The sequence below is a fragment of the Carlito syrichta genome, unplaced genomic scaffold (assembly GCF_000164805.1).
Source record: "Carlito syrichta isolate Samal-C Ts95f unplaced genomic scaffold, Tarsius_syrichta-2.0.1 Scaffold302029, whole genome shotgun sequence".
Classification (NCBI taxonomy): domain Eukaryota; kingdom Metazoa; phylum Chordata; class Mammalia; order Primates; family Tarsiidae; genus Carlito; species Carlito syrichta.
In genome coordinates this window covers 439755-461960 of record NW_007246125.1, presented here as the reverse complement: position 1 = coordinate 461960, position 22206 = coordinate 439755, and the positions used below count along the sequence as shown (strand labels likewise).

Sequence of the window (22206 nt, the reverse complement as noted above, 5' to 3'; positions counted from 1 at the left end):
GAAGAGGGCAACCCCCTCGGTCCCCTCCTACTGTGGGAGTTTTTCTGTCCTCTCAATAAAATCCTGCTTTCTCAAAAACAAAAAACGGAATGAAGAGAAGCAAGCACTCTGTTCATTCATCACTCAGTAAGAGTCAACCACAATACTAGTTTTTTCTTCATAAGGAAAATCAAGGTAATCACTTCTGACAATGTAGAACTGGTAATAGTCTTAAATATATTGCTATGAAATGTTCACAATACTTACCCAGGTAGAAGAAGAGGTTTATCTTCTTTATGATGTTCCAAGAAAGTTAATATTTTTTTAAACTTCAAGGGCCAACTTCTAGCTTTTACATAATTTGAAACATCATAAATACTCATGAATCTAACAGAGAAAAATATACATGTGTTGTAAAAAAAAGTGAGTGCTATATCTTGGGCACTATAAAAGGGGAGGTTATACTCAGCACAAATTTAATGTGGAGCTACGAAACAGGTTCATTCTCAAGCCTCTGCATACATCTACCCATCTACCTAGGATCAGGCCACAGGAATATTCAGCATGGGGCTCCTATGTTCCTGGCACCATTCTTGACCTGGGCAGAATGTAAACAAGGCTTCCCCAGTTCTTTGTCATGCCTTGACTAGGTTTGTCATGCCTTGCCTAGCCCAAGCCTCTCCAAGACACTAAAGGCTCTACCCTTCCCAAACTTTATCCCAGGAATTGATGATAGATTTCCCAAATAGACTACCAGCCTGCTGAAATGTTAACTACCATCGAGCCAGGATCTCCTGTCATTGTTGCCCCACAGCCTTGCTTTAATGTTTGCCAGGACTATTATCAGACACTCGCTAAAAAAAACTGAGCTTTTCCCACCAATACTTAATCATGTTCATCCATACTAGCAATTGGGTCAATTCCTCCAGAGCCCACTCCACCCCAGGGAGCAATTTAATGACAGCTTCCAGGCTCCTGTACCCCCTCTATCCAATGATTCAGTGAGTATGATACAAAGGCAAAATGGTTGTAATAGTAATTGAAGTCATACAGGTTCCCTTTCATAGGTCCTCTGGTCTTTTATCTAGCTACATGCAGACAGATCTTCCTCCAGAATCTCCTAATGTCACCAAGGTTATAAAACTTAAAGGGAAAAAAATAATATAAACAAGTAAGATAGAAAGTAGATGGAGGCCGGGCTCGGTGGCTCAGCCTGTAATCCCAGCACTCTGGGAGGCCAAGGCAAGTGGACTGCCTGAGCCCGTGGGTTTGAGACCCACCTGGGCAACTTGGCGAGACCTCGACTCTACAGAAAATCAAAAATTAGCTGGATGTGGTAGCACACGCCTATAGTTCTGGCTACTTGGAAGGCTGAGGCAGAAGGATCAAGGGAGCCCAGCAGGGCGAGGCTGCGGTGGCTGGGAGCATGCCACTGCACTCCAGTCTGGGCGACAGAGTAAGACTCCAACTCCAAAAAAAAAAAAATCAAAGTAGATGGATAGATGGATGGACAAAAGGACAGGCAGATATACAAACAGAAGATAGATGAATACAGATAGATGAAATAATAAATTGATCAATCTGGATGCTTAACTTCTCAGTTTGTTCATTCTTTATCATATAACCATTCAACTTTGGAAATATCAATTGAAGAAGTGTTAGACTTACTTTCCTTGGATAGGGCAGAAGTTTTTGGTTGCACCAATTAATATCTGGGCTGCCTCTGCTTCGACGATTCCATCATTACACTGTCTTTCAAAGTTACTCTAAACATACAATTTTAAATAAAGATTACAAAAGATCCAAACATAACGATAATGCACTCTTCGTAACCCTTACATGGTTCTCACTATTATTACAGAACTCAGTATATGAAAATACGCTATTATAGCAACTTCTATAGTAAAAAATAAATTTCGCTCGATTCAAATATTTACTGAATACTAATTTTTTACAAAATACAACACTGAATGTTATGAGAGATACAAAGGGTCTTAGCTTCAAGAAAATCTAAATCTATACAACCCCAAAAATTAGTTCAGTAATATTATAAATGGTATCAGTAGCATCATCTTTCTACAGCAAAATAGAGAGTGCAAGATATTAAAATGTAACGAATACTCTCGGCTCCACAAAGAACTGTGGCAGAATGTGGCAAATGCTCAAATATATTTCTTTCATGATTGAGTGAATGAACACAGAAGCACATGAATAACTGCTTCAGGGTCAGCAGTTGGCCCCATGGCAATCACCTGGGATGACAGATTGCCTCCCACTAACCCTGTGGCAGAAAGGGGGCTGGTAGCAGTTAAAAGTATTTCCTTTTGAAAGTCAAGTGGCAAGCTTTAAAGACCCACCAGGCTGGTTTTGTTTGAAAAAGGCCAAATGGCCAGAGACTGATGGCGCTCATGGAAATGCAAAGGAAAGAGTGCCTAATTCACAACTGCTCTCCTTATCAGTTACAGCCCCTGCTCGCCCTGCATTTCCTGGAGACCATTTGTTCTTTGAAAGATCTCATTTTTCTGAACACAACCTTGTAAATTCCAAAGAAAATGTGTAATCACTTAACATGACCCCCTCCCTTACCTAAACAAAGGTACAAGACCCCTCTTCTCCTGTTCTGGGGGGCTCAACCTGGAAGAGTTATCCCATCAAGCCCGCAGGTATAATAAAGTTGCCACTTCCTATAATAGTTTTGGTGTCATGACCTATCTTCCTGCTACAGAACTATTAAAAGAGAAGGATAGACTGTAGTTTTGTGAGATTTCCCCCCAAACAGGAGAAAAGGTACACCTTTTATGTGCCACCAACATCGAACCCAGAGGTAAGCATTATCTCCTGGAAATACTGCCTGAACTTTCTTCCTTACATGCTGAGGAAGCACTTCTGCCTATTTATTGTTTGCAAACGTCTCCAGCCTCCATCACATTTAGCATATTTTCTCAGGTTTTACAATTCTAGGGATGAAAGTCACTCCAGGAAAGGAAGAAATTAACACCACGCATATATCTTGAGACGGTGGTCATTCATGCACCATCTCCTTTTCTACGAGATGGAAAATGGCCCACGAGTAACAACTTCATAAAGCAAATGCAAACTGAAACTGCCTTCCAAAGGGCACAGGGGCACGGGTCAGGCTGTTCCTGGGACACTTGGTGGATTCTGCAAGCTCCCATGATGGCTCTGGCAAGATGCCCACTTGTAAGAAAAGATATGTTCCAGAAGTTCAGCCCTGAGGCCTGCATATAGTTATTATACTTGTAGTGTCTCTGGCCCAGCCTATCAAGAAGACCTGGCTCAAGAAAATTATTATTCACTAATAATTATTATTCACTAATAATCACTAACAGAATGTTTATTTATTTATTCATCCTTTAAACAAATACTTATTAAATGCTTACTCTGTTCCAAGCTCTGTGTTAGGGCAATGGGGGCATAATCCAAGGCGTTAAAGAGCTCACAACCTAGCGGGGCAGGGGAAAGATTGATGCATATTATTGTTAAACAGTGTAGGATCTATAAGAGGATAAAAGTAAGCACAGGTATTAATCAAACTTGATGTGGAGATGGGGTCAGGGAGAAGTTCTTAAAGGCAAGATGCCTCAGTTGAGTTTTAAGGGTGAGCATGAATATCCAGTTGAAGAGTGGGGTGGAGGGAACAGGGTGAGGACAGAGGTAAGCAGAGGATGGCATCGCCAGTGCAGGCACCAGGTGAGAAGCTGAGTTCAGGGCAAGCTGTGAGCCAGAAAATCAATCAGAGAAATGGACAGAGACCAGATTTTAAAAGACCTACACTTAATCTTATAGGCAAGCTTGTCCTGCAAGATATTCCTTGAACCCCAACCAATCTCTGAAAAGATATGCAGGACAGAGAGACATGTGGAAAGAAATGCTGCACTCAACATTCCCTCTTGGAGAATCTCAGCATACATCAGTGGACTAAAAACTCTGAGAAGTTCTACAAGAAGTAGTGCCAAAACAAACTTGTTTAACTTTGTTTAAACCAGCATTTCTTAAACTTATTTGAGCATGACAGATCTTTTTTTTTTTTTTTAACGCAGTCTCTATTAACATCCCATAGAGCAAGTAAGAGTTCTTCGGAACTCACATTGAAAAATGTAGGCACTGAGAGTCATGCAGGGTTCTAAGCTCGTAGTCACCTCTGTCTTTTAATAAGTCCCTGTGATCTGAGAATGGAAATATTGGAGGAGGCAGAGGGACCGGTTGAAGGCTATTATCCAGACAAGAGATTATGGTGGCCTAAATTAAGTTACAGAGGATGGGAAGGGGTGTGTTTAACAAGTATTTCGAAGGTAAGATTGATAGAGCTTGGAGAAGGATGGAGGAAGAAGGCTGACCCCAGCAACCACGTGGTAATGACCTCATTCACTGGGATCAGAAATATTACAGTAGGCTTAGGATTGTCCAAAATAGATTGAACAGTGAAATGTTTGGGAGAAAATGTCTAGCTGTGGCTGGATTCATGAGTCTAAAGAGCTGGTGATGGGAGGTTTTGAGGATTATAGATTTGAAGAGCATCCATGGATGGTGTTAAAATCATAAGTGTAGCTGAAAATAAAGAGACTATAAAGTAAAAACAGCTGACAGAGTTAACTGTCCTGGGTGTACCAACATTAAAGGGATAAAAAGAAAAGAGAGCTAATAGAGGAGACTGAAAAGGAAAGCGGGCACAGAGGCAGGAAGAACGCCAGAGCAGAAAGTACTCTCAGGAAAGCCACTCAAAGATAACATGGAGCAAGTCACCCCAGGAAACTGCTGGTTAAAAGCAATAAACATGGTAGGTCATTATAACAATGACTCCAGTGTATCATTCCTCCCTGTATCCTTGCCCATCTGCAACAGGCAGTGATGCTTCTCCTATCAAGAGGTGGAATCTATTTCTCCACTAGTTGAGTCTGGCCTGGCTTTTGTGATTTGCTGTAACTAATGGAATGGGGATAAAAGTAACATTGTTCAGGTTGCAGAGCTGGGGTTTAAAGAGGCCTTGCAGCTTCCCCTCTCACCTTATTTAACCGAGAGCCCACCATGCTGTGGGAAGCCCTGGCCGACTACAGTTAATAGGCCATACTGAGGAGAAGTAAAGTGCCCTGAAAGACAACCAGCATCAACTGCCAACCCTGTGAGTGAGGATATCCTGGACCTCCAACCCTAGCTGAACTGTGAAAGCACTGCAGACACACAAGTAATCCAGAGGAGACCAACAACAGGGTCACCCAGGTTGTCAATGTACAAAACCATGAGAACCAATAAACCATTGTTGTTTTACGCCACTAAGTTTTGGGGTGGTTTGTTATACAGCAGAAGCTAGCCAAAACAGAAATCAGAAATAACAGAAATCTACCAATTGTAGACAGGCTGCATGAATTAAAACATGCACCTTAGCTTTGGGGCTGAGTGGCAGGCAGAGGCTGGAAGGGGGTGAGAAGACCATTAGTGGAAGCTAAAAGAGCAGTGAGAATGGCTGTAGGGGCTGAGGCTGGCAGTTGAGTTGTAAAAAGGCAGCAAAGCAGCCAGACTGTCACTTGAGGCAACTTGGAAGCTAGAAAATGAACCTAATGGATTTACGGATCTGCTAAGAAGATTTCTAGGTTTCTGATTGTCTAGAAATATTAAAGCTTTGAATTTTTACTAACTCTACATGATTATAGAAAGATGGAGACAAACCAAAGAGAAACAGTTCAGTCTTCAAGCAAAATTTAGAGAAAATGTAGAGGCCAAGATTTGCCAACTAAATCTGTTTCTTATCTGTAGTTTTTCCAACTGGCAAGTGACCTAGGAGAAAAGATCAAATCTGGGGTGCTGCCAGTAAAATTTGGCCCAGTTTCAAAATCAAATCAAGGGTGTGGCTGAAGACCACCAAACGATTTGACATAGTGCTTAGTCTACCCTCTCAACAAGACTAAAAGCCTTCTCAGACTCTTATCTGCATTGTCAGACACGCGGTCTGCCTGAAAAGAAATGATAGAGTGGAGTGGTCTATAATCAAATTCACTGAAAGTAATGTTTGACTGACGTGGTAGTTCACACCTATAATCCCAGCACTTTGGAAGGCTGAGACAGAAGGATAGCTCAAAGTCAGGAGTTCAAGATCATCCTGGGCAACATAGTGAGACCCTGCCTTTAAATTCATTTGAAAATAATTATAAAACTTTAAGAACACACACACACACACACACAATATTTTTAAGAGAATTGTACTAGATTGGACACAAAGGGACAGAGACTTTAAAATAAAAAATTTTTTTAAAAAGAGACAGTTCTAAATCAACATAAACCTCCCAACTTTCCACTAGCAGAAATCACATTGAGAGCACTCAACTGCAAGCATGGATTATTTCCTACAGAAATGGAAAGAATTGGGAAAGTTGATGCATGTGACCAGTTGGGTTTCAGAATTGTGGTAGACCAATAATTTCTCAGTGCTTTCCATTCTTCTTGAACAGAAGTGTCTGTTGATCATCATGGAATGTTAAGTGTGTGGGGGCAGATAATTTGTCTTTTTAGTTCACCGTCTCTAGATCAAGAGGAGTCATACTTAAAGAGATGCAACTAAGAAGCCTCTTACCTGGCCAATTGCAGATCATGAGATACTGGTATCTCATAGCATCATAGGATGAAGCCTTTGGGGTTTCAGAAAAGGATGAGTGTATTTTACATTCAGGAAGGGCATAAATAATTGTGATCAGTGGTACATTAAATGTGGCCATAATTTATTTGCATCTCCTACCATGGGAAGGTTGAGTATATTGCCCTACCTCTGAAACTGACATGACCTCATTCACAGGCCTGGAGGTTAGGTGCTGGCTCTTGGCTTTGTGCCTCAGCTTCCTCTATGTGGCCTCTCATTCTTCTGCACATGGCAATGGCAGGGTGGCTTTCAGAGCGGAAGAAGGTGGGGGCTACAAATCTTCTCAAGACCTGGCTTCAGAACAATCACAAAGTTACTTTTGACACATTTTACTGGTCATAACAAGTCACAGGAAAAGCCCAGATGCAAAGAGTAGGAATAAAGACACCACCTCTTAATAGGAGGCTCTGCAAAGAATTTGTGGACATGTTTAATAATCTTCTACTGTTGGTGAGAGCCTTTTAAACTCAAAGAATATTTTAAATTAAGTTTAGAGGGCTTTTTGTTTATTTGGTTTGGTTTTTTGGTTTTGTTTTTTGAGTTGGCATCTCACTCTGTTGCCCAGACTGAAGTGCAATGGCACACTCCCAGCCACCACTGTCTCAACCTGCTGGGCTCAGGTGAACCCTCCACCTCAGCCTTCCAAGGAGCCGGAACTACAGGTGCGTGCTACCACCACGCCCGGCTAGTTTTTTATTTTTATTTAGAGACAAGTTCTCACCAAGTTCCCCGGGCAGGTCTCGAACCCATGGGCTCAGGCAATCCTCTCACCTCAGCCTCCCAAAGTGCTAGGATTACAGGCTGAGCCACTGAGCCTGGCCTGTTTGGTTTGGTTTTGAAGGGTTTGTGTGTGTGTGTGTGTGTGTGTGTGTGTGTGTGTGTGTGTGTATTTATTTATTTAGAGACAGGGTCTTGCTCTGTCACCAAGCTGAAATGCAGCAGCATGACCGTGGCTCACTTGCAGCCTCAAACTCCTAGGTTCAAGGGATCCTCTCACCTCAGCCTCCTAAGAAGCTGGGATTACAAGCACACACCACAACATCAGCTAGTTTTTAAAAATTTTTCTGTAGTAAAGGAGTCTTGTTATGTTGCCCGGCTGCCTCAAACTCCTGGTCTCAAGCAACTCCCACCTCGGCCTCCCAAAGGGCTGGAACAGTAGATGTGAGCCAACATGCCTGGTGCAGAAATGTTTAAAAGGATAAAAATAACTTTTGTATCAGGAAGAAACATATACTTTAACAGAAAAAAATGAAAAAGAAAGAATTTATAGATTAAAAGAAATTTGAAGGACATATCAGTTCATTGCAATGTGTGGACTTTACTGAAGTCCAATTTGAAAATATAAACTGTAAAAGTAAATATTTTCACACTTATGAGACAATTAGAAATTTTATCATTGACTCAATATTTGCTGTTATTAAGGAATTATTATTCATTTTAGGTGTAATATTAGTATTTAATTATGTTTCTTAAAAGGTGAAAATTTAGAGCTACATACTGAAATATTTTACAGATGAAATGATATGACGTTTAGGATTTGTTTCAAAACAATACCTGAAAGAAGTTCGGCGCCAGTAATGACTCCACACCAGGCCAGGACCAAAAGATTTATTAAAGTGGCTGTTACAGAGGAAAAGGAAAAGAGAGAGAAAGAGAGAGTAAGAGAGAGAGAGGAAGTGGGAGAGAGGCGGGGAGAGAGCTGCAGAGAGGGAGAGAGCGATAGAGAGAAAGAGAGAGAGAGAGAGAAACCAAGAGAGAATTGCGGGGAGAGTGCTGTATTTATCAGCCCGACAGGGGCCAGAAGGGGTCGTGCTATGCTCCTATTGGAGGAGCTGCATGGGAGTAGGGTGGGACCAATGCCGTGTTATGGTTCTATTGGACGCATAACAAAGCTGGGTACTGATTGGAGACTTGCAGGCTTGAAATTGACACGCAGGGGAAGTTTGAAATTGACGCTGCTGGGAGGTTTGAAATTGGCCGACCGGGAATTGTGCTCACAGAAGCCGGTACAAGGGCCTTTGTTGTCTGGTGTGTCGGTGCCATTTCGGGAGCCACCCCTCTGGTCGCATCCTGCACCTTTCAATACCGAAGGTGGGGAGAGTGAATAAGGGTTAGGTGGGGCAGGACTGGTCATGTGTGGATGGTGTTTAAGGCTGGGTGATGCATATATGGGGTTCATTGTGCTATTTTATCTACTGTTGTGTATGTTAGGAATTCTTCATAATGACAAGTTTTAAAAAGAAACTCTGCACATAATGAATATTTTATTTGTTATATTGAATAAAATTTGTTCTGTTTGAATATATCCCTAATTTATTTATTTACTTTATTTTTTTATTTTAAACATATTTTTATTATAAAATTGTAGGGTACAGTTAAAGGTTAGGTATACAAATGTGCATCGTTCAGGCACCCTTGTTAATAAGGGGTGTCTTCCCATCCTCAGACAGATATTGACTACCATTAGTCCTACCTCCCTTCCCCTCCCTACCTCCCACATAGTTTCCCACCACTGACAGTGCTTTTTTAATAGTATTATGGTAGATGTCCAAGGTTCACTATATGAGTGAGAATATGTGATACTCAGATCTTTGTTTCTGTGAGAGGTCACTCAGTATTATAGACTCTAGTGCCATCCAGGTTGCTGCGAAATTAATGATTTTGTTCTCTTTATGGCTGCATAGTATTCCATCATGTATATATACCACATTTTTAAAATCCAGTTCCCTTTTGAAGGACAGCATGGTTGGTTCCAAGTTCTTGCTATTGTGAACAATGCTGCAATAAACATTCGTGTGCAGTATCTTTTTGATAGAGTGATTTGAGTTCTTCAGGATACATTCCCAGTAGGGGGATTGCAGGGTCATATGGGAGGTCGATATTTAGAGCTTTTAGGAATCGCCACACTGCTTTCCACAGAGGTTGCACTAGTTTGCACTCCCACCAACAGTGTAGAAGTGTTCCCTTTTCACCACACCCTCTGCAGCAGCTGTTATTTTTTGAGTTATTGATAATGGCCATTTTGACTGGAGTTAGGTGGTATCTCAGTGTGGTTTTGATTTACATCTCCATGATGATTAGTGAGGTTGAACTTTTCTTCATGTGTCTGTTGGATGCTTGGATGTCTTCCTTTGAGAAGTGTCTGTTCATTTCTTTTGCCCACTTTATAATGGAGTTGTTTGTTTTTTTCCTCTCAGCACGTTTGAGTTCTTTGTAGATCCAAGATGTTAAGCCTTTGTCAGACCTGGTAAATACTTTTTCCCAGTCTGTGGGCTGTCTCCCTGCTCTCTTGATGAATTCTTTGGCTTTGCAGAAGCTTGTCAGTTTAATGAGGTCCCACTTGTCTATCTTATCCCTTATGGCCTGTGGGTTTCGGGTTTTGTTCAGGAATTGAATACCAGTTCCAATTTCCATAAGGGTATGTCCCACATTTTATAAGGTTCTTATGGTTTGAGGTTTTACATTTAGGTCTCTGATCCATTTAGAGTTAATTTTTGTGTATGGGGACAGACAGGGGTCTTGTTTGAGTCTTCTGTATGTGGTCAGCCAGTTTCCCCAGCACCATTTACTGAATAGGTTCTCCTCTCCCCAGTGGTAGGTGGGGGAGGCTTTGTCAAAGATGAGTTGGTTGAGAAATTGAGGTTTAGCTTCTGGAATCTCAATTCTATTCCATTGCTCTATATGCCTGTTTTTGTACCAATACCAAGCTGTTTCAATTACTGTAGCTTTATAGTAAAGTTTGAAGTCTGGTAATGTGATACCGCCTGCTTTGTTGTTTTTTTTATTTATTTTTTTGTTTTTGCTGAGGAATGTTCAGGCTATTCTTGGTCATTTATGTTTCCATATGAATTCCTGTATTGTTTTTTCTAGGTCTGAGAAGAATGTTGCTGATAATTTGATGGGTATTGCATTAAATCTGTGGATTGCCTTAGGTAGGATGGACATCTTCACAATGTTGATTCTTCCAATCCATGAGCATGGGATATTTTTCCACTTGTTTGTGTCATCTTTGATTTCTTTGAGCAGTGTTTTGTAGTTTTCATTGTAAGGGTCTTTCACGTCTCTGGTTAGGAAGATGACAAGGTATTTCATTTTTTTTGTGGCTATAGTGCATGGAATTGTGCTTTTTATTTGGGTTTCTGTTTGTTTACTATTGGTGTAAAGAAATGTGATTGTCTTTTGCACATTTATTTTATATCTTAAGACTTTGCCAAAGGCCTTTATCAGTGTAAGGAGGTTTTTGACAGACTCTCTTGGGTTTTCAAGGTACACAATCACATCATCTGCAAAGAGAGATAGCTTGACTTCCTCTTTTCCTATTTGGATACCTCTGATTGCCTTCTCGTCTCTGATTGCTCTAGCCAGAACTTCCAATACTATATTGAACAGGAGGGGTGAGAGTGGGCATCCTTGTCTTGTTCCAGTTTTCAGGGGAAATGATTCCAAATTTTGTCCATTTAGGAATATTATGGCTGTGGGTTTCTCATAGGTGGCTTTTACTATTTTGAGGTATGTTCCTCGTATGCCTAGATGTTCGAGGGTTTTTATCAAGAAGAGGTGCTGGATTTTATCAAAAGCTTTTTCTGCATCTAATGATATAATCATGTAGTTTTTGTTTTGACATCTGTTGATGTATTTAATTACATTTATGGTTTTATGAATGTTGAACCAGATTTGCATCCCAGGGATGAAGCCTACCTGGTCATGATGGATGATTTTTGAGATGTGTTGTTGAATCCGGTTTGCTAGGATCTTGTTGAGAATTTTATCATCTATGTTCATCAAAGATATTGGCCTGTAGTTCTCTTTCTTTGTTGGGTCTTTACCTGGTTTGGGTGTCAATGTGATGTTAGCGTCATAAAATGATTTGGGGAGAGTTTCATCTTTTTCAGTCACCTAGAATACCCTCAGTAGGATTGGTATCAGCTCCTCCTTAAATGTCTTGTAGAATTCTGCTGGAAAGCCATCTGGACCAGGGCTTTTTTTTTGTAGGTAGTTTTCTTATTACATAGTCAATCTCCTTGATTGTTATTGGTCTATTTAGGGTTTCAATTTCTTCTTGTTTCTACCTAGGCAGGTTGTGTGATGTCAGAAAGTTCTCCATTTCCTTAAGGTTTTCAAGTTTGTTTCCACACAAGTGTACGTAGTAGTCTCTAATGATCTTTTGTATTTCTTCAGGGTCAGATGTGACTTCATCCTTTGTGTTTCTGATTGTGTTTATTTGGACTTTTTCTCTCTTTTTCTTGGTCAGTCTAGCTAGGGGACCATCAATCTTGTTTATCCTTTCAAAGAACCAGCTTTTAGTGTCATTGATTTTTTTGTATTATCTTTTTGTCTTCTATGTCCTGGATTTGGGCTTTTATTTTGGTGATCTGGATTCTTCTGCTGAAGTTAGGGTTTTGGTGATCTTGTTTTTCCAGCTTCCTTACGTGGCTTGTTAGGCTATTAATTTGTGATCCTTCCATTTTCTTCATGTGTGTTTGTAGGGATATAAATTCCCCTCTTACTACAGCTTTCATGGCGTCCCAGAGATTTTGGTAAGATGTTTCTTCATTTTCATTTGTTTCCAGGTAACTTTTAATCTCTGTTTTCATTCCATCATTGACCCAGCAGTTGTTTAGCATCATGCTGTTTAGTGTCCATGTCTTTGTGGGTTTTAGGGGGACCTTGTTGGTGTTGATATCTATTTTTATTCCACTGTGGTCCGAGAAGGTACATGGTAAAATTTCGGTTCTTTTAAATTTGCTTATACTTGATTTATGGCCAAGAATGTGGTCAATCTTAGAGTACATTCCATGCGGTGATGAGTAAAATGTATATTCTGTGGTCTTTGCATGGAGTGTTCTGTAGGTATCAGTTAAGTCCATTTGGTCAAGAGTCACATTGAGGTTTCAGATCTCGTTGCTGATTTTTTTGTCTTGATGATCTGTCTAGGGTTGTGAGTGGGGTATTGAAGTCCCCAGCTATGATGGTATTGGAGTCGATATCTTTTTTTAGTTTACCTAGAAGCTGCTTTATGAAAGTTGGTGCTTCTATGTTGGGTGCATATATGTTTAGGATGGATATTTCTTGTTGATGGATTGAACCTTTTATCATTATGTAGTGGCCTTCTGTATCCTTTTGATTTTTGATTGCTTAAAGGGTATTTTATCTGAGATTAAGATCGCGACTCCGCCTTTCTTTTGTGTTCCATTCACCTGAAAATTTGTTTTCCATCCTCTTACTTTGAGTCTGTGAGTGTCCTTTCCTGTGAGGTGAGTCTCTTGAAGGCAATAAATTGTTGCCTGGTGATATTTTATCCATTTTGCCATTCTATGTCTTTTCAGTGGTGCATTTAGTCCATTCACATTCAAGCTAATTATTGAAATGTGAGAGTTGATCCCTATCATAATGTTCTTACAGAGTTGTTGTTCTTCCTGTTTGTGTGTTGTCTTTTTTTGGTTCTGGAGTTGGTTCATGTGTGTTTTTGATCTTTTGCCTGTACTCTTGTGAAGAACGTTGTTGTTCTTTTTTCCTTTTATTCTGTGTTCAATACTTTCTTAAGTGTTTCTTATAGAGGTGGTCTGGTGGCAGCATAGATTCTTAGGGATTGGATATCTGGGAAAGATTTCAACTCTCCCTCACCAATGAAGCTTAGCTTGGCTGGGTAGGTTATTCTCGGTTGAAATTGTTTATCTTTTAGAACTTTGAAGATTGGACTCCAGGCTCTCCTGGCCTGAAGGGTTTCTGTAGATAAATCTGCTGCTATTCTAATTGGTTTTCCCTGGTAGGCAGTCTGACCTTTTTCTCTTGCTGTCTTTAGGATTTTTTCTTTTATACCTATTTTGTTTAGGTGAATTATTATGTGTCTGGGAGTTGGTCTTCTCATTTGTTGTCTTGCAGGGGTTCTCTGAATCTCTTGTGTTTGAATTTTTGCATCACTGATGAGATGAGGGAAGTTTTCTTGAATGATTTCATGAAATGTTTGTTCCAGTGTGACCTCTGTTTCTTTCTCTGCCTCAGGAAGGCAAATTACTCTTAGGTTCGGTCTCTTGAAGTGATCATTCATCTCTTGAAGGCTTTGTTCTGTCTTTTTGAGCTTCTTTTCTATGCTTTTGACAGTATAGGTTAGTTTTGTGTTTTGGTTTTCGAGCTCTGAGATTCTTTCTTCTGCTTGGCTAATTCTGCTTTCCATGCTTATTAGTTTGTTATTTATTTCCATCTCAGTACTCTTTACTGCTGTTATTTCTGACATCAGCTCCTTCCTATTTTCCTCTTGTCTCTCCTCAATTTTTTTAATTCTCTCTATTAATGTCTTGATGTCTGGGTTTGTTTCATGTGACCAGTCATTCTGGGGGCTCTTCATTGTTTGTGTGCCGAAGTCTGTTTTCTCAGTGTCTGACCTCCCAGGGGTCTGTGTGAGATCTATATTCTTCTTTTGGTTTTTCTTCATTTGTGCAGTTTTCCCCTCCCTACTTTTTCCTTCCCTCCACGTCACCATCTTCTTTAATTCTGTTATTCAGGTGTGGAGGGGTTGTTTTTACTTGCTTGTTCAATCTCCTATTCTTGTTTATGTATGTCCTCTTACTTTGTTCAATTCTGGAGTTGCACTGTAGGTTGGGGGTGGTCCTTTTTGGAGTTTTGGGATTTACTTAAGGGGTGAGCTGTGATTCAAAATCTATCTGCAGGTCCTGGTATCCACCGACAGGTGTATGAATAATCTGAAACCCACTTCCCACTGCCTTGGAATCTGTCCTTGCAGTGGGGTTGTAGGTTTGCTCCCTAAAATTAAAATGTGGTTAACAGAGGGAAGAGAATGGAGCAGGCAGTGGGAGGGAAGAGGGGGTGGAGAGAGAGAGGAGTAAGGGTGAAAACAGACGAGAGTACCAACAAATGGAGAGAGAGACAAAAATTGAAACATATAAAAACAATAGACCATGGTTACAAACTAACCAACTCCCATACAAAAACAACTAAAACACATAATGTTGTTAACATACAAGCTTACCAAACTCCTTATTGGTGTGCTATTCCTCTATACAAATATATGGTTTACAGAGAGAAGAAAAGAAAAGAAGGGAAAAGAAGGAGGGAAAAAAAGGGGGGAGAGGGAACAAGACAGAAGGAATAGAATCAAGTCAGTAGACTAACAGAACCAATCAAGCACACTCTGAGACTTTTCATTTAAGTCGACTGTCCTTTCAGCTCTGATTTCTAGCTGTCTTTTCAGGCTGGTAAGTTTATTCACAGTTAGGATCAGTTGCCCCTGGCCTGCTGTGAAGGGCAGTTCAGATTATCACTCAGTTCATCACTGCTCTGTTCACCACTCAGATCTGGCCTGTGTCTGTCAGGCTTCCATTTTTCCCCTTTTGGTGTTGTTACCTTGAATCACCAGCAGGTGGTGGTATCCCCCTCTCCAGATGGTCTTTATCTCAGCTGCTTGCCTATCCCTAAGAGGAGGGAGATGTTGCCTCAAGGCACACGGGAGGAGACCCACAGCCTGGCAGAACGTCACAGTGGTAGCAGACTCAGCAGATCTTGCTCACAGGAGCTTCAAGGTCTGAAGTCGTGGATTACCTCAGGTACTGGCCGTGCAATGTGTAATGGCTGTCTCCCTTGGCAGGGGCAGCAGCAGCAGCATCAGCAGCAGCTCGCCTCAGGCACTGACGGTGCGATGTGGAATGGCTGCTTTCCTCGGTGGCAGCAGCTGACCTCAGGCACAGGCAGTGTGATGTGGAATGGCTGCTGGCCACCAGCAGCGGTGGCAGCGACAGCCACAGTAGCTGCCCAGACCACGGTGATGCCTCAGTGAAGTCTACGGCTGAGCTCTGTGTGAAGAGCAGGCTGCCGACGATGGGATCTGCAGCCTCCGGGGAGAGAACCAGAGTCTCTTTGTGTTCTCCCCAGTGGAGAGTCTCACAGATCGAGCTGCCCCGTGGCCATCTTGCCGGAAGTCTCCAACATCTTCTACGGGCCTCCAGCTTCTAATGGAGCATGCTTCCTCCCTCTGCAGGCCTGGGGCCCCTCGCTTCTGGGCGACAGAGACAGCGCCAACTCACAGCAACAGATGACTCTTCAAAGGCATATGCCTAATTTAAAATGTGCAATTCGATAAACTGATTTAAACTTGATTTTACTCAGTGGTTTTCCTATGCTTATATTAGAACATTTAAATGTTAGTATTATAATAGTTCAAGGTAATTATTGATTCATCAGATTTATTTTAGCTTATTACATTTCTAAGAGTCAAACAAGCACTTGAGAGAATTTTGCATAAAAGGGACTCAGATGTATTACATTTATAAAAGCAGTTTCAAATATTTGAAAATGTTTAATTATCTAAGTATATAAGTGGCACCAAACAGTATTCTAAGGACCCTTGAAAGTGACTGCTAATATTTGCTAGACATAGAAACAAAATAATAAGGCTTGTGATTTGAACTTAAAGTCTGAAGAAGGAAATATTTTATTTTTAATTTTTATTGTTAATAAACCATATATTAATTTTAACAATCAGTAGACTTTCAGAGGGTTAAAAAAAGGATCTAGTCACCTTGAAAACCACATTTAAGAATTAAAAGCACTGCAAGAAAAAACATTCTAAAACAGATTATGTGAATAGTACCAACCATTTGTATTATGGCTACCTTCAATCTGGCTTCTTCCATTAAAACTTCATCTGTTGGGGACTCCTCCATTTCATTCTGTGAGACATGGGAAAACCAAACAGTATCAGACTAAGTTTTAGAACATAAAGAGATGCAGTTAAAATTAAGTAAAAATGACTAGAAGCTGGCCAATGCTACACTCAACAAAGATTCCAATAATGCAAATCAGAATTGCTAAAATGAAGGCCTATATGCAACTTGGATAATGTTCTTCCATATAAGAAGTGTTGCTTTCAAATGTAGGGTAAATATTCATTTGGGAACATGTAGAACCCATATTCTTCTCCAAACCTGTTAATATGTTTGACTGTTCTCTACAACAGCCTGTGTTTTCTGTTTTTTATGACACTTCTACCTGGAGACATCTCTCAGTATCTCAACCCACGGCAAACATCATCTTAGCACAGGTTATTGATATTTGGCAAATACAGCAGGATCTCAAAAATCTTCTGTTTAGAGACAATTCAAAGCCATTTCACCAAAATAGCAAAGCTAGTAAATATCTCTCCTCAACTTTCTAACATTTAATTAGCAAAACCAGTTGTTGTCATTGTTTTTTTACAGTAGACTAAAGCAAGAGAGGTAGAACAAGGAAAGGAAGAAAGACTATATTTTGTTTAGTATGAACTCACAGGAATGATATGTCCAATTCTCATTTTTACTTCTACTAAGGCCCAATTAACATTTGTCAAAATTTTTTTCTGTTTTAGATAAAGTTATCCTGTTCTCTATAATCTCCTGTATGTGCTGAATGGTATTTTGCATGACCATTTGTTTTGGGAGGGAGATAGCACACAAACCTGTGACAAAGAAAAGCAAGGGCCTTAACAGAGAACAGTGAAGACTGGAAGGAAAAGCAAGATATGTTGCATGATGATGGAATGAAATCTTGAGATCACCTGGATCGACAAACCAGAGTGGTTAGGGCAAGGACAACTTTTTGTTCAAAACTTTCCAGGAAAGTATCCAACAATCTGTTTCCTTTTGACTGTATAGCCCAACTTTACCTGACTCAACAGCTAAGGGTGCTTATTAGTTTCCTTGCTTTCCCTGTAGATGAAGACATGACCAACTACTTCAAGGCATCTGATTAATATTTCCTAAAGTGTAGAAAACAACCTGTGACTTCTACAGGAAGAAGAGCTGCTTATTAAACTGTGCAAGTTCCTGGGCTCCACCACATACCTACAGAATCAGATTGACTTGAGGATTTGCATTTAAACAAGCTCTCCAACTGTTTCTTAGACTGTACCTAACATAATTTAAAGTTCAGTACAAGAGAGATCCCTCAAATTTAACACCTCTGTTTCCTAGCCAGCAAATCTGTATGTTCAAAAGTTGTAGCACTTTGTATTTTCTTGAAGTGTGAGCTATGAGGCTGGTTTACCAAAGAGAAGAATTTAACAAATAAAGGAGCTTAGCTTACCCATAATTCCATCTCAATAAAGCTGTTCTCTCTTTGTAACTGCAAATGAACTGTCTCTTAAAGAGTCAAAATGGTTGCTAAATGTTTCGGTTTAACTTCATTTTATTTTCTATGAGACACTGTGTTCAATGGCGGTATTTGAAATTTGGGGGATTTAGAAAGGTCTGTAGGCATACCTCTCTCAAGTATCATAATCAGTTCACTGTGACCCAGAGCAAAGGTGCATTCCTCTGCATGCTGAAGTTAACAGTTGTCAGCTTTGTATTTAAAATTCCCATGGCTGATTGGCAGTAGTGGGAAACTGCCAAGGGTAGGGGAGGTAGGATTGGCAGTAGTGGGAAACTGCGGGGGAGGGTGGCATTCCTCATCAACAAGGGTACCTGCATGATGAATATTTGTATACCTAACCCTGAATTGTACTCCACATCTTTAAAATAAAAACTTTTTTTTTTAGTTGGAGTCTCACTCCTTTGCCCAGGCTGGAGTGCAGTGGCACGCATGCTCACGGCCACCCCAGCGTCAACCATTTGGGCTCCAGTGATCCTTCCACCTCAGCCTTCCAAGTAGTGGGAACTACAGACGCGTGCTACCACGCCTGGCTATTTTTTATTTTATTGTAGAGACGAGGTCTTTTCAAGTTCCCAGGGCTGCTCTCAAACCCGCAGGCTCAGGCAATCCGCTCACCTCAGCCTCCCAAAGTACTGGGATAATAGGCTGAACCACCGAGACCGGCCTAAAATAAAAATTATAAAAATAATTCCCATGACTGAGACCACGCAAGAGAATGTCTTTTCACTTGCCCAAAGAGTTCCTACCCATGTGACGGGCCAACAGTCACTTTCCAGTTGCTCAGGAGAAGCATGAGTGAACATGGCCCCATGGTGACACCAGTGAACCCTAATGAACTCCCAGTGTTTCAGACTCCCAGTGTTGTAAGCATATGAGGAGGGACCTCTTAAAAGCATTAGACCAGATGGAAGGAGTTGGTTTGAAACTCTTACTAATAACACTCAATTTTGTCAAGTACCTATTAAATGTGTGCCACATGGTATTTCTAGAAAAGATGAGCATTGAGTCTGAAAGGATAAAGTGCTTGCCATATACTCTTTATCCCATACTGAATTACAGAAAAGTCTGAAGTTTAGTTAATACAACAAAAAAATGTATGGGAAAAGAAAAGAGAAAAACATTATCTTGATCTCACTTTTGAATACCAGAGTAGCAGGAATTATAAGAAAGGAAGCATGAGGGAAACCCAGAAGTCACCTCTTAAACACAGACAGCAGAGTGGGTCTGGATCCCCTGGAAGCCAAAGGAATGTGGTAAGAAGGAGAGTATGAGTGAGTCTTCAGGATCAAATTAACTTCACTCATGTTGCTGTGTGAGATTTTGCTGATCCAAGCACACCTTTTTTTTTTTTGAGTTGGAGTCTCACTCTGTTGCCCAGACTGGAGTGTCGTGGCCGCTCCCGGCTACCGCAGCCTCAACCCGCTGGGCTCCAGCGACCCTTCCGCCTCCGCCTTCCGAGTAGCTGGAACTACAGGCGTGCGCTACCACGCCCAGCTAATTTTTTGATTTATTGTAGAGATGAGGTCTCGCCAAGTTGCCCAGGCAGGTTTGAAACCCGCGGGCTCAGGCAATCCACTCACCTCAGCCTCCCAAAGGTGCGGGACAAGCACACCTTTTGACTGCAAACAAGAACACACCCATCCAGTCATGGTGGCATGAACTGGTGGTCCCACTACTCATGAGGCCAATGCGGGATGATTGCTTGAGCCCAGGAATTCAAGATCAGCCTGGGCAACATAGCAAGATCATGTCTCCAAAAAAAGAAAAAAGAAAAGAAAAGAAACACATAATTTAGGAAAAAGAAAGTTGCCTAAAATATGCCCCATTTATTAGCCCCATTCACACATTGAAGCTCTTGGCTTTGAGGCAGGCTGTTGCAGGAAGTTCTGCAACAGTGTTTATGAGCACAGTTCTAAGAATGAATGAGATTCTCTGAAAAGCACAAGCAGAATGGTACTATCTCTTATGAGTATGACAGGATAAATTCATCAGGACATGTCCATATTTAGAATTCTCTTTCAACATTATCCTTCCTTTGCTCTCATTATTCTATGCTTTCCAAGAAAACTTCAGTAATTTGGTATGAAAGAAAGAAATTGCTGCCAGAGGTAAATACTCTGATAATGGTCACAAGAATTTCAGGTGTAAAAAGAAACTGTCCTCATTATAAATTAGTAAGTTGATTTTCTGGTTTATTTAAATATATGAGTGCGGTACAGGCACACCTTGTTTTACTAGCTACACTTTACTGCATTTCACAAATACTTTTTTTTACAATTGAAGGTTTGTGGCAACCTTACATCCAGAAAGTCTATCAGCATCATTTTTCTAACAGCACCTGCTCACTTTGCAATTCTGTGTCACATTTTGGTAATTCTTGAAACATTTCAAACTTTTTTGTTATGATTATATCTGTCATGGTAATCAGTGATCTTTGGTGTTACTAATGCACCACAAACCACACCCATATAAGACAACAAATTCAATCCTAATAAATGTGTGTCCTGACTGCTCCACCGACTGGCCATTTCCTCATCTCTGTTCTCCTTGGGCCTCCCTATTCCCTGAGACACAACAATTTTGAAATTAGGCCAGTTAATAACCCTACAATGGCTTGTAAGTGTTCAAGGATCTCAGAACTTGAAGACAATTCTTTTCAATTAACCCAAACAGACAACAGAAACAAGAAAACAGAATCAAGAGAATGGAGCAAAGTCTCCAAGAAATATGGGATTATGTAAAACATTCAAACCTAAGAATCATAGGTGTTCCTAAGAAAGAAAATAAAACAACAGGTTTGGAAAACATATCTGAAGGAATAATTGTGGAAAACTTCCCTGGCCTTGCCAGAGATTTAAACATTCATATACAAGGAGCCTAAAGAACTCCTGGAAGATAAATTGCAAAAACATTATCCCCAAGGCATATAATCATCAGGGTGTGCAAAGCTAATGTGAAGGAAAGGATTCTAAGAGCAATGAGACAAAAGCATCAAATATCTCATGAAGGTACACCTATTGGACTAACAGCAAACTTTTCCGAAGAAACCCTGTAAGCCAGAGGGGATTGGGGCCCCATCTTCAATCTCCTCAAACAGAATAACTGTCAGTCAAGGACTATGTGTCCCACAAAACTAAGTTTCATAAATGAAGAAAACACTGAGAGGATTTGTCACCACTAGACTGGTTCTATAAGAAATACTCAAAGGAGTTCTAAATACTGAAACAAAAGGTTGAAATATATCAGTAGAAAAATACTAGAATTTATAAAGCTCACAGGACTTGTGGAACACCAACATGCCAGGCATGGTGGTGCACACCTGTAATTCCAGCACTTTGGGAGAGGATTGCCTGAGTCCAGAGGTTCAAGACCAGCCTATGCAACTTGGTGAGACCTTGTCTAAAATAAATTTTTTAAAACAATTGGCTGGGCATGGCGGTGTGCGCCTGTAGTTCCAGCTACTTGGAAGGCTGAGGGGGAAGGATTGCCTGAGCCCAGCAGGCTGAGGATGTGGTAGCCATGAGGGTGCCACTGCACTCCACCTTGGTGAAAGAGTGAGACTTCAACTCAAAAAAATAAAAATAAAATAAAATAACACCAACAGGAGAAAGAATAAAAAGGAAAGCAACCAGGTAACAATCAACATGGTGAATGGAGCAAAACCTTACATATCATTACTAATCCTGAATGTAAATAGTCTCAATGACCTACTTAAAATATATAGATTGACAGACTAGATTTTTAAAAATACACAATCCAAATATCTACTGCTTTCAATAGACCTACTTAACGTGCAAACATTCTTATTGAATCAAGGTAAAGGGATAGAAAAAAATATTCCACACAAATGAAAGTCAAAATCAAGCAGGAATAGCCATTCTCATATCAGATAAAACAGACTTTAAATGAACAACAATGGCAAAGAAGGTTATTATATAATGGCAAAGGGATCAATCCAATAAAAAGACTTAATAATTTTAAATATATATGCACCCAACACCAGAGCTCCAAACTTTATAAAACAAAAGTTACTAGACCTAAGAAAAGAAGTAAACAGTAATAACAATAATAGTGAGACACTCCATTGATGGCAATAGACAAATTATCAAGGCAAAAAGCCAACAAAGAAACATATGAGTTTAACTAGACCCTTGAGCAAATGGACCTAACAGATATCTACAGAACATTCTACCCCCAAAATAATAGAATATACATTTGTCTCATCAGCACATGGAAGATTCTCCAAGATAGGCTTGATGTGAAAAGCCACAAATCAAGTCTCAATAAATTAAAAACATTTGAATTATATCAAGCACCTACTCAGACCACAGTGGAATAAAACCAGAAATCAACTCCAAGAAGAAATCTCAAAACCAAAGAAATTAAACAATCACTCCTGAATGATCAACAATGCAATCAAGAAGAAAATTTTAAAA

General features: G+C 40.3%; 1 protein-coding gene across 1 annotated transcript in view; it reads right to left on the bottom strand.

The window, feature by feature from the left end:
- LOC103258229 (sodium/hydrogen exchanger 11) overlaps nucleotides 1-22206 on the bottom strand; it is a gene marked incomplete at its 3' end in the record, with an annotated part of 43183 nt that overhangs the window by 7272 nt on the left and 13705 nt on the right. The window contains 5 exon segments of the mRNA XM_008055924.2: nucleotides 247-366; nucleotides 1648-1745; nucleotides 16237-16344; nucleotides 16908-16973; nucleotides 16975-17193. Coding sequence (XP_008054115.2) covers nucleotides 247-366; nucleotides 1648-1745; nucleotides 16237-16344; nucleotides 16908-16973; nucleotides 16975-17193 — 611 coding nt within the window.